The sequence below is a fragment of the Rhincodon typus genome, chromosome 31 (genome assembly GCF_021869965.1).
Source record: "Rhincodon typus isolate 14 chromosome 31, sRhiTyp1.1, whole genome shotgun sequence".
NCBI lineage: Eukaryota > Metazoa > Chordata > Chondrichthyes > Orectolobiformes > Rhincodontidae > Rhincodon > Rhincodon typus.
The window spans coordinates 6,496,500-6,516,677 of NC_063362.1; the positions used below are offsets into that span (position 1 = coordinate 6,496,500).

Consider the following 20,178-nt stretch of genomic DNA (forward strand, 5'->3'; position numbering starts at 1 on the left):
TCAGCATTTGGCCCATATCCCTCTAAACCCATCCTATTCATATACCCATCCAGAGCTAATGAAGTATAGTCACTGCTGTGAGGTAGGAAATGTGGCAGCCAAGTTGTGCAAAGTAAGCTTCCACAAACAGTAATAAAATAAGTGACCAGATGATCTGTTGTAGCCGTTGACTAAGAATAAAATGTTGGCCAAGACACCAGCAGAACAGAGTCATAGAGTCCTACGGCACAGAGACAGGCCCTCTGGCCAAAACTGGCCCATGCCCCAAACTCTCTATCCACACTAAACCCATTTCCATGCACTTGGCCCGTATCCCTCTAAACCTTTCCAATCCATGTATTCGTCCAAATGCCTTTTAAATGTTGTTAATGTCCCCATCTCAACCACTTCCACTAGCAGCCTATTCCATATGTGCACCACCCTCTGTGTTTTTAAAAAAAAAAAGTTGCCCCTCAGGTTCCCATACGTTCCTTCCCCTCTTACCTTAAACTGATGCCCTCTAGTCCTCGATTCCCCTGCCCTGGGAAAAAGACTGAGTGCATTCACCCTATCCATGCCTCTCATGATCTAAACACTTCTAGAAAATCCCCTTTCAGTCTCTTACGCCCCAAAGAAGAAAGTCCTAGCTTGTTCAACCTCTCCAACGTTCTGTACAACAGCAACATAACTTCCCAACTTCTATACTCAGTGCCCTGACTGATGAAGGCCAGTATGCCAAAAGCCGCCTTCGCTGCCATGTCTACCTGTGACTCCATTTTCAGACAACCATGCACCTGAACTTCAAGGTCCCTCTGTTAACACTCCCTAAGGCCCTACCATTGACCATGAAACTCCTGCCTTCATTTGAGTTTCCAAAATGCAACACCTTGCACTGTCCACGATACTGCCTATTTGAGTGTCATCCACGAACTTACTACTCACACCTTATACATTCTCATCCAAATCATTGATCTTGATAACAAACAGCAATAGGCCCAGCACTGACCCCTGAGGCACACCACTAGTCACAGGCTTCCAGTAGGACAAGCATCCTTCCACTATTACTCTCTGCTTCCTACCATCAAGTCAATTGTGTATCCAATTTGCCAGCTTCTTTCCTCCTTGTAAGTAGTATGGTGGAATCCTTTTTGCTTTCACCCATGCAGACAGATGGAACCTTTTTGTCAAACATTTCATCTGAGAGGTGGCATTGACCAGCCCTTTCTCACTGCTGTATGGCAGTGTCGCCTATATTCTTGAGTTGACCTCAAGTCTTTGGAAAAGATCTTGAAACATCAACCTTCTGATTTGGGGGTGGTGGGGGGAGTGCAGTCATTGAGCCCAGGCCAACTCCTGCAATGATGGTAAAACATTGTTGTTTGGTTATTACATGGATCTTTGGTGTTAGCATTGTGTAAGTGTGTGTTGAAAAACAAATTGACTCCCCTCTCCAGAGGCTTGGTGACCCATTAGTCATCTCTGTCTAATGAGAGGAGCTGCCCTAATGGTCCAGTGGGATTATGACAATTTTACAAACAAGGCCACTTTCTGTCCGTGTGCTATGTAACTACCTTCCCTTGATGTTTGCAGTTGCAGTGATTGAAACAAGATCAGCCGAATGGACCTCATAGAATATGAGATCCCTGATTGGGGCTGTTAACCTGGTCCAATCTGGGAGCCCAGGCTGATTGATGTAAGCAGGAGTGTCAGGGGTTCTGTTCATTTTAGGAGTTGGCACTGACCTAGGTGGGCCAGTGTCATGCACTGTGCACGTGTGAATAAAGGGTAACTTGGTTACAGGATACTGGCCTCCGTGGAGTTATTTTAGCAGTATTTTCAGAAAATGTTTAAATGGCTTAAATGTTTACTGTGTAAGTTAACGCTGCTTGCACATCTCCTTTTTATTCATTCATTCGTAGGGATGTAGCAAGGCCAGTATTTATTACCCACCCCTAATTACCAAAATGGCAATTAAGAATCAACGAAATGACTGGGGTTTGGAGTCACATGTAGACCAGATCTCAGAGATGGCAGTTCCCCTTCCCTGAAGGGAGCCGGATGGGTTTTCTCCAAAAATCATTATTAAGCTCTTGATTACAGATTTTTATGAATTCTGATTCCACCATCTATCATGGCAGGATTTGAACCTGTCTCCCGGAACATTACCTGGGTCGAGCAATAATACCACTAGGGCCATCTACCTGCTAGCGTACAATAACCTGTACAGCAAGTGGTATACACGCTCTTGTTTATGAATCAGCTGTGTTTTGCAAGCTCATTAAAGAATTCTTCCTGAAAAGTTTATTCCTGTAACTGCAGGAATGTCGCTGAAGGTTTTTCTGGCTTGTTATCTGGATGTTTGCAGTAAGGCATGTTGATGTGTTTCATAACAGTGCAAGTATGCCATTTCTGCTAAAACTTTCCCTTTTAAACAACAGGCAGGGCTGACAGTGTTGTTCCTGTTGACTCAGTGCAGTCCAGGTCACATCTTGCCCCCACCTGAGAGATGGGGCTTCCTGTAACCATGGATTGTTTAAGTTATTGTGGTACTATCCCTGAAGATTAAGCCAGTGAATGAGTTGGGGAAGGAAAGTGGTTGCTGGTGTTTCTGATGCAAGATAATCTTTGTGTTTTGCAGTTGGCTCGTACCTCTCCTAATCACTGTGGCCGCAGTTAGCCTGCAGAAGATAGGCTATGATGCATCAGATGTGTCAGTAGGCTGGTGCTGGGTCAGTATCCAGGCAGAGGATCATGTCTTGTGGATGTTGCTAACTGGCAAAATTTGGGAATTTATAGCTTACATCACCCTGCCAACTCTCTACATCCTCATCAAGAAGCACATCTACAAAGCGGTAAGAAGGGAAGTTTTGTGATGGCGCTGTGCAGAGACACGGGCAGATTTGACTTCTAAAAGATTGAATTTCTTGTCCCAGCTACTGATAAACATCTCAGTTATGGAGCTGATGGTTTGATGTGGGAGGAATGAGAGCCCAGCTGGAGATTTTTATTTCTAATCCATCTTTTCAGCGATATGATGAGATACCTCTGGAGTATGTGGGACTTGAATCCAGATCTCCTGCTTCAGAGGTAGGGACATTACCACTGTGCCATAAGAGGTTCTAGCTGAATTACCACTGCTTAAAGCCAACCACCTGACCATGATATATATCAACTATTATCAGCTACTTTAGAAATGGTTGGTAATTTATGTTTCTAATGCAGTTAATGTTTCTGTGAAACGGAAAGGTGCAGAAGGAGGCCATTCAGCCCATAATGCTGCACTGGCTCTTCAAACAAGCATCGTCATCTGGTGCCAATCTCCTGCCTTTTTCCCTGTACCCTTGCACATTATTTCTCTCCAAATAATCATTCAATGCCCTAATTGAACTTGTCTCCACCACATTTCCGGGCAATGCATTCCAGACCCAAACTACTTGCAGAATGAAAAGTTTTTTTTCTCGTCACCGTTGCTTCTTTTGAACATTACTTTAAATTTATGACCTCTTGTTTGAGTGGGAACAACCTCTCCCTATTTACTCTATCCAGCCTGCTCATGATTTTGTAAACCGCTATCAGATCTCCTCTCAGCTTTCTTCTCCTTAAGGCAGACAGTCCCAATGTCTTCCATCTATCCTCATCGCTGAAGTTTCTCATTCCTGTAACCATTCTTGTAAATCACTTCTGCACTCACTCCAAAGTGTTCACATCTTTCCTATAACGTGGCACCCAGAAGTCTATAATATTCTGGCTGAGATCTGACAAGTGTCTTGTACAAGGTCAGTGTCCTCTCCTTACTTTTGTACTCTGTTAATGAAGCCAGCGACGCTCCATGTTTGACCTGCTGTTTTCTCCACTGTCCTGTGACTTTGAATGATCTGTACACATAATTTTCCTTTTAAGTATTTTTTTCCTTTTTCAAAGTTTTATTTTCTATCTCTGTCAATATTTTGGTACTTTTCCTGGACACTCCTTTTGTGAGAGGGCATATATCATGCATTATTAATTGAGGAACTTTAGCATAAATTGGTATCTTGCACTTTCTACATTTCGTTTTTTTTTTCAGTTAGCCATCTTTTTAAGATTTGAAGAAATTTGCAATCATGTACTTTGTTTTTATACCTGGATTTGAGAGGAAACTTTGTTCTATCCACAACTCCTTTGGCCTGCACCGGAAATCTGTTGTGGGCAGAAGGACAGTGAGATGTTGTCAGGGTATACAGAGGCTACACCACAGGAGAACCAGCAGTACAGGGGATTATTCCAACAAGTTACAATCTCAGTTATATACACTGCCAGTTGTTGGCAGAGCTTGGTCAAACTGCAAGTGACTTCTAAATAGTGTTCAAGAATGTCTGCAGGTAAGGGATCTAATGAATAAGATAATTGCATTATAAATTTTAATACAATTGGCAATGGAACCAAAGGGGAAATGAGCCCTTTTTAATGCAATGAATTATGATCTGTAATAACAATGTCAAAAAGGGTACTGGAACGGAACTGAATAATTTGCAAAATAAAAAGAATCAAGAAAAATGTAGAGGTAGATGGGGATGGAAAGTGGTATTAATAAAACAGTTTTTGTTTTTGCAGTGAGTGTGTACAATCTCAATGGATCAAATGGCCTCCAGTCCTTTAAGATTCTAGGTGTTTGTAACCCCCCAACTAGAGGAATGCCCCCAGAACAACCTTAGGAGAGCTGTGTATTGACAGTCTGCTCATCAATTCAATGTTTTTTTTGAGCATTGTCAATTAGTCCATGTGTAAGTGTACAGCCAGTGGCAGGGCTCACTCAATATGAGGCCTGAAGAATCTCTACAATGTGGAAACAGACCATTCAGCCCAACAAGTCGACACTGACCCTCTGAGGAGCACCCCACACAGACCCACCCACCTTATCCCTGTAACCCTGCATCTGCCATGGCTAACACCTACACATCCCTGAACAACTTCCTATGGCCAATCCACCTAACCTGTGCATCTTTCAACAGTGGGAAGAAAGCAGAGTGCCCGGAGGAAATCCACACAGACACAGGGAGAACGTGCAAACTCCACGCAGACAGTCGCCCGAGAGTGGAATCGAACCCAGGTCCCCAGTGCTGTGAGGCAGCAGTGCTAACCACTGAGCCACTGTGCTGCCCAAGCTCTACAAGCCTGACTATAGCTTGACAGAAGGCACTAATCCTGTTGCTTCTACTTGCCAATCTATCTTTGTGCACTTTTTAGTTGCCCTGTGACAATTGCAGGGTATTATGAGAAAAAATTTTAGTGATCAGGTTTAGAGTGATAAAAATAATGTGCGCAAGGCTTTTTAACTGGGGTTTAGGTAATCTCATGTGAAGTATCAAATGTTTGCGAGGTCTATTTATATTGTGACTGTAATAACTACTTTGTTGTCATGATCCCAGCTGATGTTACTACTGGACAAGGCAGATCTCAGATTGAAAACTGGCTTGCTAGATCTTGTTTTCTTTCATTTTTAACGTGGTGATTATTCACTGAAACATAGACAAAGGTTTTATTTTGGTTTAGATTAATTGTGGATTGATTTAGCTTGGGAAACTGAGAGGCTGATAGCTTTTTTGGGGCAGTTTTGGAGGAGACCTTTCTGAGGCAGAAGCAAATAGTTTCTCTCCTAGAAAAGAGTATAGAGGATTTCTGGGAAAGCACAGACTTTTTTTTTCCAATTCATTCACTGGACATGGGTATTACTGGTTATGCCAGCATTTATTGCCTATCCCTAATTCATAGCATCATAGAGTCCCTACAATGTGGAAGCAGGCCACTTGGCCCATCGAGTCCACACTGACCCTCCGAACAGCATCCCACCCTCTTACTCTATCCCTGCATTTCCCATGGCCAATCCACCTAGCCAGTCTTCGGACTGTGGGAGGAAACCAGAGCACCCAGAGGAAACCCATGCAGGTGCACAGAGGGCGATTAAAAGTCTAATATCTTTATTGCTATTAAACAAAATGTTTTATTTTTCTCTCAAAATAATTTATTTAATTTTAAGTACAAATTTGAACCATTCCACTGTCTCTTAAAAAGAGAAAATTGAAAATAAAAAGCCAACCACATTGCTGTGGGTCTGGAGTCAGCTATAGGCCAGACCGGGAAAGGTGGGCAGGGAACCTGCTGGTAAATATTTAATAGCTGCAGCTCGTGGCACTCACTAAGGCCCAAGTAAGGTTTCTGATTATGGAAGTGATGTGGGGACCCCTGTGTTTTAAGGGTTCGACTTGTGCCACAGGTGGATTTGGGACAATGAGTACCTCGCAAAAGCCACAGATTATGCATTTAGAACCAAAGCTAATTCTTTAGTAAAAACAGAGAAACTTAGCAGTTCTAGTAGAGCCTGTAGGCAGAGAAACAGATGTAACATTTTGAGTCTGGTATGACCCGTTTAGGGTGGAACATGAAGGGTTTCATGCTGTTGACAGTGGGGGAGGCGGAACAAGTGGATACAGATTGTAAGGGTGCTCAGAGCAAAAGACAAGGGGAGTGGTAAAGGAGTGATAGAGATGTAAAATGGGTGTGAATAGGAGACAGTAGTTTGCTCCACTGAAGCCAATGTGCTTCAATGCTGTAGCCTTGCAGAGTTGACAAGCAGCAATTATGTGGAATCAGTAATTAGGCAGAGGAAACCGACTGATTCAGAATTTATTTGCTTCCCACCCTCCACATGAGAATGCTGGAGGAGGCTGAGGCAAAAAAAAATCTACCTCATCCCCATAAATATCCGTCCACTGAGTATAGCAGAGAAGCTGGATACCCAAGAGACAGATATACTGTAAAGTTTTCTTTAACAATAAAACAGAGGATTTTCACACAATGAGGAGTAAATCAAGCTAGCTAAGTATGGAACACGTATTGAAACGATCCCAAAACACGCAGCACAACAAACTGTCCTGCACCATTACTTAACAATGATTCAAATCTGGAGAATTTACCCTTCTATATCAAATCTTAGGGCTGAACCTTACCAGAAGTTGGCTAAGTGTCATTTTGGTGATTTTTTTTTTAATGGAGAGTTTCTCTTTGTGGGCCTGATGTGGTTTCTGCCTCAATCCTCCCTAAACTAACCTCACTACCTATGCCCCACAGCCCTCTGGTGCCCTGTTTGTTGTATTTTCCCACGCACCACCAGTAGAAGTATTGTGCACTGCCTCCAGGACCCCAGGCACAGATGCCCTGTTTAAATCCTAGCCATGCTCCTGGTCAAGTCCTGGCTGTCTGTAGCTGCCCTGCACAGTTGTGGTCAGTTGCCCCAGACAGAGGGAACTAGGAATGTTGTCTTGCTAACAGGGACCTGAATGTCGTGGTGGGCACCGGTTAGAGATGGTCTCCACCCATGGCACATGCTCCGACATGGTGCCTCGGGCTAGAGGAGCTACCTGAACCTCTAGGGGTCACTAAGCATGAGTAAACAACCAGTCTGCTTCATTTTGGCATCACTTATCACATTCTCCTCCCCAGTTTGTGCCCTGTTGCCTGTTAAATGGCTACAGAGGTTTTCCTTCAGGACTTGGTCCCAAGCTCGTGATTGGGCTGGAACAAAATGGCAATAGTTACTGCTGCTGGTTGAACTGACCAGTTATTGATAGAAATGCTGACTCAGCTGAAATAATTGAGGCCAGGCTAGATGGGGGAATTGTAAAAATGGTTCTCACCACTTTTTTTTTTTCCCCTCCCCCTTCTCCTGCTGTGGTGACCCTCTAGTTCAGTCCAGTGAATCTCATTCTCTGTAAACTGAAACGTTACACCCCAAATGCTAGGAAACAAAGTCTGTCCGTAGACATAGTGTCGCTTTAAAACATCTGAGTTGTCACATGTCACTGCAAGTGTATTTAGCCCCTATCTGACTCCAGTTACTTACAATTCCTAAACCTCAAGGCTTAGACAGAATTAGACACATTCTATATTAGATTTTCCCTTTTCCTTTAAAGTAAAGAATGACCTGATTCAAGCAAAGCCAATATTGAGCATTTTATTTTCAAATTTTAGCCAGAATATGTTAATCCTTTTTTCTTTCTCTTCTGAAAGAGTGCAGCAACATCTCCCTGTTAATCTTTCCCTTGTGGTTTGGTGAACAATGCCACATCTATGCTGAGACTCCGAGCTAGTCAAAGGGAGAGGCAAGCCCATTCCACATGCCTGTGGGACGCACTATAAATAAAATTTGTACTGTCAGTGTTTAAATCAAAGCCATTATCCAAGGATGGTGTTGTTTAACCTCCACCCCTCTCTAGGCCAGAAGGATGGCATTGGCGCATTAGTTTTGTGACATGAGACCGTCAGACCCTGTTTTTCTTTCCTTTCTCGGTGTTTTCTCACCTTTATCGTTCATGAATTTGGAACTGAAGGGAAGACTAGTTGCTTTAGATACTTGCCTGCATTCCTGAACATATTTGAACCAGTTCAAAGGTGGAGGCAGATTCACCCATGTACCTTTTTTTAAATAAGCATCATGGATAATCTGAAAGGTATTCTCTCCCTGGAGATGAAACAAAACATGGGCTGTAAGGCATTCTCATTTCCTTGTAGTAATTTATTTGCCCTCTCTACAATTACTGCAATATTGCCAGAAGGCCCTGTCTTTCCATTACTAACCATAACTTATGAGTCATTTTCTGCTTTGTTCCTGGTGTCAACGTGCCCAGCGAGAGCTGAATGTCGCAGGCCAGACCATCGTTCGTTGTCCTGTCTCAAATTGCCCCAAAAAAATGGTGGTGAGCCGTTTCTGTAGTAGCTTGGTACAACCGCGTGACTTGTCAGGCCAATTCAGAGGCTAATTGGGTATCTGTGGATCCACAGTCCCATGTAGGCCAGATCTGCTGACAGTGGAAGATTTCCTTTCCTCAAGGACATTAGTGACCTAGATTTTTAAAAATGATAAATTGATGGTAGCTTCATGGTTATGAAGAATTAATTGAGTTGAAATTCCATCAACTGCTGTAGGATTTCAACCTGTATCCCTACAGTATTAGCCTCAGCCTCTGGAATACTCGACAAGTGTCATTACCAGGGGTGTGACATTTTTCTCATCATGTGCTGTTCATTTCCATGATCAGTGTTGGAAGAAATGACCCTCAAATTGGACTTATTCAGGTACATGTTCAGTTGCCTTTTCTAACGTTTTTCATTTGCTCATGTGATGTGAGCATTGCTGGTGAGGCCAGCATTTATTACCCGTCACTAATTGCCCTTGTAAAGAGGTGGTGAGCTGCCACCTTGACCCACTGCCATCCATGTGTAATTTGTGGAAGGAATGGTCAGAATACTTTGGGGAAACCTGTCAGAATTCAGTCCAGTCAGCAAGGCATTCTTTCAACACGTTATTTTCTTTTTGCCTCCTGTCTCTTGACCAATAACATGTATAAGGGCAAGAGAGTGGAGTTGAGGGTTATTGGATTGACCACAATCTCATTGAATGGCAGAACTAACTCGGTGGGCTGAATGGCCTCTTTCTGTTCCTATGGTCTTGCACCTTAAATCTAAGAATGGCCAAGGGTCTCCTCTATAATTATCTCTGATTCAGTTTGTCCTGCACTTTGAGAGTTCTTTTTTATATACATGTGAATGATATTTTGCTGCCCTAAAATAATATGCAAAATGGTTCATTTCACTCCCACTTGTTTTCATCCTATTCCCGACCTATTTGCAAAACTACCTTCTGGAAGCATCGGAAAAGCCTTTCGGTGTCCCAAGCCTGTTTCACCTTTCTCAATCCTGGCTGGTCTTGTTTCTCACTGCTGTTTTCCTACACTATTCCCATGTTGTTCATGTTATTAGAATCTAGAAATCTATAATCTTTACCTTTGACAAAATGAATTTGCAGTTTGTATGGATCCATGTACACTTAACAAAGTCTTCATTAAAACTAATTCCAGAATGTATATCTTGCTGGGCATTGGATGGTTTAGTGTGGAAGGGAATACATTTCTTTATCCGTGCATATTTGCAGATCTAATGAAGGAGGGAAGTAAGTGGCAGATCCCTTAGCATCAATGTACAGAGTGAGCTAGGTGTACAGGTCTACAGTGCCCTGAAAGTGGCAACATAAATTGGTAAGTGGTCAAGAAGGCATATGGCATGCTTATCTTCATTAGTCAGAGGACAGAATATAAAAATTGGCAAGTCACTATACAACTGTAAAGAACTTTTAATTAGGCCACAGTTAGAATATTGTGTACAGTTAGGGTGGCCACACTATAGGAAGGATGTAGAGGCTTTTGAGAAGATACAGAAACAGTTTACCAGGATGTTGTCTGGTTTGGAGGGTATGAGCTGCCAGAAGAGATTGGGCAAACCAGTTTGATTTCTCTTGAATGTTGAAGGGTGAGTGGCAACCTGATAGAAGTTTACAAAATTATGAGAGGGATGGACAGAATGGATAGTCATAGTCTTTTTTTCCCCAGGGTAGAAATATCACTTACCAGGGGACATGGGTTTGAGTTAACAGGGAGTATGGTTAAAGGATATAAAAGGCAAGTGTTTTTTTTGAGGGTGGCAACTGCCTGGAATGTGCTGCCAGAGGAGGTGGTGGAGATGGAGGCAGTGGCACTGTTAAAAAAGTATATTGACAGTGAATGGGCAGGGAATTGAGAGTTGAGGCAAAAGGTTTTTCAGTTTAGAAAGGCATCATGCCAGCACAGTGGGCCGAAGGGCCTGTTCCTGTGCTGTACCATTTCTGTTCAAAGTCAGGAATAGAGCAGGGAGTAGGCTGGATGAGGTATGGGCTTGCTTTCTCCCTTCTCAGTGAAATCACTGCTTTCACTAAGATAATGATTCTCCTTTGGCTGGCCACCCTACAGGTACCTAATCCTCCAAGTCTTAACTAGGACTTGTATTTCAAAGATCTAGCTTGAGCTAAAGGGCCACCTCACTATGACTGTAAGTTTTTCTATGTTTGTGTTGTATTCTAGGCAGTACCTGTTTGAATATATAACCATGGGGTGTAATGCAGCCATGGTTCATCCTGCTGCCCACAAACAAATGTTAGGTAATCAGCGGACAACAATTAGGAAGAAGCATCTTATATCTGGGGATAGCTTCAGATTCCAGAACATTTCAAGCCTCTCAACTCCTATAATGCATCTTGCACATTTTAAAGATCAGTTTTTGCTGTAACACAACCTGTGCTCTGTGCTTAATTATGATATTTTGCAACTATTGTTGAAGTGGCGCCTGGCAATGTGTTTATGACTACAGCATGTTGTGCCTGGAATTTGGTGGCTTCTTGAGTAAGTAGTAATTGGAATGTCGTCAGAAATGCAAGAGCGATTTTCATTCTGTATTTATTTATTTCCAAGTCGGTGAGTAGAAAATGTAAAGAGTTTGTATTGAATATTTTGAGAGAATTGAATTCTCTTCCTTAATCTTCCGGCACTCGCACCCTCTGTCCCTTCTCCCTTTTAAGATGTAACTTAAAATTTATTTCTTTGGTAAAGGTGTTGGTCATGTGTCCTAATACCTCCGTAAATGGCTTAGTGTCACATTTTGTTGGTAACACTCCTGTGAAATGTCTTAGGACAACTTCAAATTTGCTACGTAAATGCCAGTTGTTGTAGAACAAAATCAAGTTGAGCTCACGATCAGATCAGAACAGACACAAGGGGCTGAATGGCCAAACCCCCATGCGCCTGTGCTGTACTGTTCTGGGAACATTGGAAAAGCCTTTCAGCTTCTCAAGCCTGTTTCACCATTCTAAATCCTGGCTGGTCTCATTTCTCACTACTGTTTTCATACACTATTCCCACACTATACACTATAAGCTGTTTATGTGCACTTTTCCCCACAGTCTGCAAATTACTCCGTCCTGGCAGTGAAGTGTTGATTAACTTAAAGGCTTATCTGCAATAAAACCACTTTGATTCTGATCTAATTTTTTGAAATTAATTGCAATTTTAACCAGTTAATGTGGAACACAACCTTCAAATTCTCCTTCAATGCCACAAGCCCTGCTGTCTTGGAACTATATGAATGTTCCTTCACTGTGCAGTGTCAGAATTGAAGATCTCCGTACTTTGAAGGATGTGGGTCTGCCTACAGCATGTGGACTGCAGTAGTTCAAGAAGGCAACTCACCACCACCTTCTCAATGACCATTGAGAGTGGGCAGTTAATACTGAGTCACTGAAATGTCTGTGTGAATATTAATTTTAGTTTTCTACAAAAAATAATGCTTTTGTCAAACGTTCTATCAGCCTGTAGAAGGTTATTTTGGAGATACTTAGTCTTTGTTTATCTGCTGGAAAATCAAGGCATTAACCATTAACCACCCTTAGGGCGGCACAGTGGCTCAGTGGTTAGCACTGCAGCCTCACAGCGCCAGAGACCCAGGTTCAATTCCACCCTCGGGCAACTGTCTGTGTGGAGTTTGCACGTTCTCCCCATGTCTGCGTGGGTTTCCTCTGGGTGCTCTGGTTTCCTCCCACGGTCCAAAGATGTGCAGGCTAGGTGGATTGGCCATGAAAAATTGCCCATAGTGTTGAGGGATGTGTAGATTAGGTGGGTTATAGTGGATGGGTCTGGGTGGGGTGCTCTGAGAGTCAGTGTGGACTTCACGGGCCGAAGAGCTTGTGCCCACACTGTAGGGATTCTATGATAACCGGATAATCTCCTTTTGGACAGGGAGTAAGTATTGAAACGATCCGACTGCTCTTGACCCTGTGAACAGAAAATACGCGGTTGCAATGTAACGATGCCTGCTGCGCTATACCATAGGCCTTCAGTGGGACTAAAAAGCTTTTTATTTTCTTTTCCCAGCACGAAGCCTTATCAGAGTATCGTCCTATCCTCATCAGCAGTTCCAGCCATCACACAAGATCTTCAATTGCAGATCGCAAACTAACCATTATACCCATCATATTCATCTTTCTTCGAATCTGGAGCACTGTGAGGTTCATTCTGACACTTTGCAATTCGCCTGTGGTGCAGAATGGAATGTTAGTAATGCTACATGTAAGTATAATCATTTTGAAAGCACATGGTTGGTCAGATGTAGCAATTCATTATTATGACTGTCCATCAACGAGACAAATTTCTGATTCGGAAAGTCATCTGTTCCAGCTCCATTTCCAGCTCTTGGGCATAGTGAATATGTGAACAGTCGGGGAAATGACTTAGGAAACACAAACGGTTATAGAAACTCAAGAAAAATAATAACTGATGGATGCAGATTTGTATCTAGTTCAAGCCCGTCTCCTCCCAGTGTGAAGAGGTCACCAGTACACAGCATCTTCTCACTCGCGGGTATGCACAGAGGAGGAGACCATGTTGCTTCATGATATTCTCCTGTTAATCAGATGGGTGACACAGTGGCTCAGTGGTTAGCACTGCTGCCTCACAGCACCAGGGACCCGGGTTCAATTATACCCTCTTGGGTGACTGTCTGTGTAGAGTTTGCACATTCTCCCTGTGTCTGCGTGTGTTTCCTCCGGGCGGTCCGGTTTCCTCCCACAGTCCAAAGATGTGCAGGCTAGGTGGATTGGCCATGGGAAATGTGGGGTTACAGGGATAGAGTAAGGGGGTGGGTCTGGGTTGGATGCTGTTTGGAGGAGCGGTGCAAACTTGGTGGGCACTTTCCCCAATGTAAAAATTCTGAGATCATGGCTGATTTTTGTCCATATGCCATCCATCTTCCTTCATACCTAAATCACCCCTGGACAGTAAAAAGGCTATTGATCTCATAGTTACATTAATTGAGTTTACATCCAGTGTTTGTTTTTGTGGGACAGGGAGGTTTGTGATTCTGCCTCCACTTGCATAACAGAGTTTCCTACCTCCTACCTGTAAAGGGCTGGCTGTTCAGCCTGATACTTCAGTGTAATGGTACAGGAGTGCTGCATTGTCAAAGGTACCTATTTTGATCCAGTTTCAAGCTCCAGAGCCCTTTTTGCTCGCTCAGGTAATGTGAAAAATCCTGTTTTGTTTGAAAGAAAACATTTTTCTTGATGGAAATCTACCTTTGGCCAGACGATCAAAAATGAAAGGGCTGTTCATTTAGTTTTGGTGTATTTTGAAAGAATTGGCACAGACTTGATGGGCTGAATGGCCTCCGTCTGTGTTGTACAGTTCTGATTCCTGATTGTGGAAGCTCCAAAAATGCATGTGGGACATTTTGAAACCTCCTAGAAACCCGAACATATGTCATTTGCTTCTGTGCTTTCTTTAATGAGTCAACATTAGTTGAATAGCTTGATCTGTTTATAGCCAAACATGTCGCTGTTCTATCAAACCCACTTTTTAAATGTTGTTTGGGACTGGGTTGTGTCCATTGACTGGGAGCTACCATTTTCCAAAGGCTGACGCAGCTGCATTTCTGGTTTCCTTTCTTTAGCAGAGATTCCATCCCAATGAAAAATGCAAAGTAAATGGGATTTGAGTGTTACAAAACTATTGAAGAAAGAACTATTATGTGTAAATAGGACCTTCTAACATCTTGTTCACTCACTGCAGAGACTGGCCTGTGGAAAAGTTATCAAATCCCAGTTTTCTTCTTCAGTTGTCCTAGATTTATTTAGTTATGTTTAGCCAGGAGCTATGACACAGAAAAGAATTGAAACTCAGACTATTCCAATGCTCCACATTCTATGATATGCTGAACCCTTTTCATTTAAAGTCCAGGTGGAATCCAAACCTAGATTTCAGATTGATACTGTGATGTATTAAAGCCAAAGGGTCTGAAAGCCTTGACTTAATTTATGATCGAATTTTTCTGTCCATTATGATGACAAAATAGTCTCTGGGATGAAGGAAGCTAAGTAGACTTTGCCACAGCTGATTGTAGCCCTGAGCTTTGTCACATTGGCTTTACATTATGGCCTAGATCAGGCTTCGGAACCCGTTCTGGTCACCAGGGAAATATAAGAGCGAGTTCCTGGTCACTGCCCAAAATTTTGAATTTTTTTTATTGAAGCACTTTCGTGCCTCCCAGTGCAGAGGAGTACTCCTACTTAGGACATTCCCAGGTAGCCTCGGTATTTGCAATTTTTGGTATGACTGAAGGAACCAGACCAGGAGGGTAGTGAACCTGCTCCCTGCAACAGTTAGATTCCATCCTCTAAGTGGAAAGGGGTGAGAATGGTAGAAATGGCCAAATTACCTTTCTAATGATGAATTCCTGCCATTGCTCGTTGTATTGTAGGAATTAGCTGGACTCTTGGTTACCATAATGTAAATTTGCTGTCACCATCCTCCTTTTTTTAACGTTGGGGTCTGCTGTGTAGCGGAAAACCGCTTGGGGAGTCTAACGAAAAAAGCTCTCGACTTAAACATTTTTATACATTCTTGGGATGTGGGTATTGCTGGCTGAATCAGCTTTTCCTGCCCATCCCTAATTGCCCAGAGGGCAGTTAAGAGTCAACCACATTGCTGTGGGTCTGGAATCACATGTAGACCAGACCAGGTAAGGATGGCAGTGTCCTTCCCTACAGGACATGATAGCAACTAAGTGCACGTTACTTTGGGATGATAGACCCTGGTATCAAGAGGGAGGAGATCTCAGTGTTTAAGATCCAGAGCTGTTCTCCCACCAATGTCTGTGTGACAAAATCATATTGGACAGTGCTTAATGCACTGCTCAGCAATAACCCTTTCAAAGCCTCATCACTTGTACTTAGAAAAGCCGACTACTAGGGATGCTGGAAAGATGAACTAAAAACAGCAACCACTGGAAACACACAGCAGGTTAGGCAGCAACTATGGAGGGAAACAGAGTTAATGTTTCAGAAGGGTCTAGACCTGAAACGTCAGCTTTCCTGCTCCTCTGATGCTGCTTGGCCTGCTGTGTTCGTCCAGCTCTACACCTTGTTACCTCAGATTCTGCAGTTCCTACTGTCTCTAATGTTTCAGATTGATGTTTTAAACAAACACCGCCACCACCACCGGCCCTCCTCCCCCCAGTCACTTTGTTTCCTAATGGCGACTGGCTGACAATTGAGCAAATCGATTCAGATATCCCACCCCCTACTCCTAACACAGGCACTTGGTCAAATTGCCTGTGGCTTCTGTTGTCTGAATTCTGGCTTCAAGCCCCAGTCCTCGAGAGGTACCAGAGAGCAGTCTGTTTCCTAGGAATCCTATTCCCAGATAGTGACCATCTTCTGGAAGAGAAGCAAGAAATATGATTTCCACAATTTAAATCCCGTGACAGGACCTTGATGCTTTTTACAAAAAACTGAGCAAAACACCTTAGCGTTCTGTAAAATTGTACAAGTGACTGGATGATGCGTTGGGGATTTTTGATGTGGCTAGGTTAATACAGCTGTCATTGCCAGGCCCAGTGGGTTTTCCGGTCAATCCATCATTACCTGCTGTGTGGTCTTCGTGATGCTTTTTCAGATACAATGAAAAATCAGTTTCTTCCTGTTCAGATGAATTTGAGAGTTAATAAAGTTGTTGCATCATAGTGATGCCAACAGCATAGGTTCAATTTCCACATTGGCTGAGGTTACCATAAAGGATTCTCCTTATCAACTGCTTCCCTTGCCTGAGACGTGGTGACCCTCTGGTTAAACCACCACCTGTCACCCTGAGACAGCAGATCTATGATCCTCTGGGACCAAGGCAACTCCTACTCAACCAGCTGTCCAGCCAACTGTCCGTCTGACCCCGAATTAAGTAGTTGTTTATGCATCACCTTTAATATTGCTCACATGATCAGTATGTGCTTTTTTTTATTCATTCATGGGATGAGGCCATCACTGGCCAAGCCAGCTTTTATTGCCCATCGCTAGTTACCCAGAGGGCAGTTAGGGGTCACTCACATTGCTGTGGGTCTGGAGTCACATGTAGGCCAGACCAGGTAAAGATGACAATTTCCTTTCCTAAAGAACATTAATGAACCAGATGGGTTTTGTCAACAATCGACAATGGTTTCATGATCGTCATTAGACTCTTAATTCCAGGTTTTTATGAAATTCAAACTCCATCTGCCATGGCAGGATTCAAACCCAGATCCCTAGAATAGTACCTTGGTCTCCAGGTTAATAATCTAGTGGCAATATCACTAGATCATCAATTCCTGAATATTTTATTTTATAACAGGGTGGCAGAAGAAATATCTAACACCTACGACACAGCACGCAATTTTTAACAGCTTGAATGAGATGCCTTTGGTAAGTCCAGTGCCACCTTATTAGTCTAAGTTATCGAAAACAGTGGGCAAGGATGCCCTCAAATCTTCAGAAGGTAGGTTTGGTCTTGATTTTTAAAAAGCATAGGTTCATTACATAACACTTAATAGCTAGTTCCATTACATCTAGAATACATTGTCTCATGAGACATTGGGCTCAATTAAGATGGAGTATCTATTACTGTGAGCTACATGAACTTAGTACCAGAACAACTTAGAGAGATCCTAAAAATGGGTGAACACAGGTTAGTTACTCCCAGAATTGGTCCTTTTTATATCTTAATGGTTAGCACTTATCTTACAATATCAATTAACCCTTTCAGGTAATGACTGTCTTACACCAAGTACTGCTTAATCAACAATATCACCTTGTGGTGTTCAATCTAGTTTTTTTTAATAAGTGCTCCTTACAAAGCACCTTGCGGTGTTTTTGATATGTCAAGGACTCTACATAAATACAAGTTGTTGTTTGGTGACTGCAAGTGACAGCTTGTTGTAAATTATCTTCTAAATTTTTGTTCATTTCTTTGTTGGTACCTTTAAGTAGCTGTTGCTGTTTATAGGTTGTAAAACCCAGAATATGTCTAAAAATTCAAAACTTATTAAAATGTGTAGTTCAAAATGAATAGTTAAGTGATCAGCAAGATTGGGAACTATTTTTTTTTTGGTTGACAGTCCATTTTGTCTGGTAGAATTCATCCATGCATGTTATTGTGGTTTATAGCAACTGAGTCAGTTTTTGGTTCTGGTAAAAATCAGTCTGTGCCAGTATTTTTCTTGTCAAAATATAAACTCTTCAGTGCTGTGGAGAGATGACAGAAACAAAAGTTGTATGTGCAGATGAGATGCTAATTTGCAGTGTATGGTAAGTGCTGGATGGAGGTAGATCAGCCAACCTCTTGGACAGTCAAACTGATAAATTGGATATAACTGCACATGTGTGGTGGAGGGAAAAGGATCGAGTAATTTGACCATAGCCAAAGGCATCTAGTGATATTTACAACACCACTGTTGTTACAACTGAAACTTGATGTATTTTCTAATCAGTCTGCCCAGAGACATTATGACATATGTCCAGAATAGAATAGGAATTTATTGTCACCTACTTTTACATGAAAAATACAGTGAAAGGTTCTCTAAGTCGCCCCACCACGGCACCTACATTGATGACAGAAATCATACATAATAATAAAAAAAAGGTAAAATTAAGACACCGTTTCATCACAGTTCAGTTAACGGCTCCTGGGCTGGGGAAAAGCCAATTAAGGAACGATGGAATACCCTGAAGACACAGCTGGGTTGAGACTGGCGTTCCAAGACAAGACCGCTACACCAGGTCACTGGAATACTGGGCCAGAAACCTCTGCTGAGGGAAACCACCATGCTGGGTCGAGACTGCCACTCCTGGATGAGACCACCTGCCCGGCCAAGGGAATACCTGGAAGCCTGCTACACCGGGATGAGACCGCTGTGCTGGGCGATACCGCCACGCTGTGCGAAGACCATCACTTCTCCTCCTTCAAGTGCCCAGATGGGACTTGAACCCGGGCCTTGTGGCTCAGAGGTTGGGACACTACCACTGAACCGCAGGATCCCCTTGCAATTTGACTGTGTGAGAGACTCAACTGTGCCAGATCAGCTGTGTGTCCGTAGCAAGATGATTTATTAGCCTTTTATTTCTGTCCATTCAGCTAATTGTTTCTTTCTTCCCCATCCTCTCTCACCAACCCTCTACCCTTCCTTCAATAAATGTCCTGCAGGGAATAGGAAACACGTTTCAAGGAGCAGCTAATTGCATTATCTTTGTCCTGTGCACACAAGTAGTCCGTGCTCGGCTGGTTTCCTGTCTGTGCAGCTGTTTTGGGTTTGGGACCAACTCGATACCCAACAAGGCAATAGCGAGAAATTATGGGGAAGTTGTGTCTCGACGGAATGCAGAAATGTTTCCTTCCTATGTAACTGAAGAGTAAGTGATTCTAAAAGTCCCACAGGAGTGCAAACTGAAGCTGGCTTTGACCTGTTTTAAGCAGTATCGCGAAACTGGCCACTGCACATGCCACTTTCCTTTTAGCAGGTAGAATTCTTTCACTTGTGGTGCTGATGGTAAAGATGTACATTTTGGACTACATGGGTTTCTCCTGTTGGGTTTAGTATGGATTGATCTGTCCGTGCCTCGTTGGGGAACTGAGTCGAGAATTGTTCACCCAATCACTGCACAACCAAAGGGTCAGATTTCTGAATTGCCTGTTTGTTTTCAAAACTATGGTGCCTGTTAAATATTTTATAAAAGTTATTGTTTGTATTGACTTTAACAGTGACATTACATTCTGTGGAGTAAAACTCTGCTGCAATATCTGAATGTTGTTGGATACCAGACTATGAATTAATAATGCTACTTCTGACTTCTTTCTAACACTTTGGTCTCTGTCTCCCTTACTGACGTTTAAAATTTATGTGTGAGGTGTAGATCCTGTTATTGATACAAAGGTTGTATGAAGCTTGACTGAAATTTCTAATTCAACTGGAACTATTCAGAAGTCCCTTTTGCAATTTTAAACTTCCACCTACTCATTTTCCCAAAGGCCTCTTGGACCTCTAGTGTTACTGAGGTACAGGGTCCTCTAAGACTTCATTACACAACTGCACCCAATGACATTAATTCTGTTTATTGGCTCCTCATTGGAACTAGACTTGACTCCTGTTTTCAACACTTTTTTAAAAAAAAAAAAAAAAAAATGATATAAAAGAGTTAGAAAGAGTTAGTTATCAGGAAAAAAATGATAAACTTTGAAGAAATTGTTAACCAGTTCACAACATCCATTCTTCTCTGGCCGTTGCAGTAGGCTGCTTCAAATAGTAACATCCAACGATTGAAACTCCCCGGTTTGTATTATTGCCAGAGTCAATGTTTTGTTCTTGTTAGAAACCTCTTCGCTGAAATTATCACCAAAAAGATCAATGTCTTGAGTTTTCTGGGTCAGAAGTCACATGACACCAGGTTATAGTCCAACAGGTTTGTTTGGAATATCTCGAGCTTTCAGAGCGCTGCTCCTTTGTCAGGTT

General features: G+C 42.6%; 1 protein-coding gene across 1 annotated transcript in view; it reads left to right on the forward strand.

Annotated features, from left to right (window-relative positions):
* Positions 1–20,168, forward strand: part of gpr157 (G protein-coupled receptor 157) — a 22,960-nt gene extending 2,792 nt beyond the window's left edge. Inside the window, exons 2-4 of the mRNA XM_048614864.1 lie at positions 2,618–2,831; positions 12,747–12,941; positions 18,876–20,168. Coding sequence (XP_048470821.1) covers positions 2,618–2,831; positions 12,747–12,941; positions 18,876–19,085 — 619 coding nt within the window. The 3' untranslated portion in view covers positions 19,086–20,168. The remainder of the gene's footprint in view (positions 1–2,617; positions 2,832–12,746; positions 12,942–18,875) is intronic.
* The last annotated feature ends 10 nt before the right edge of the window (positions 20,169–20,178 follow it).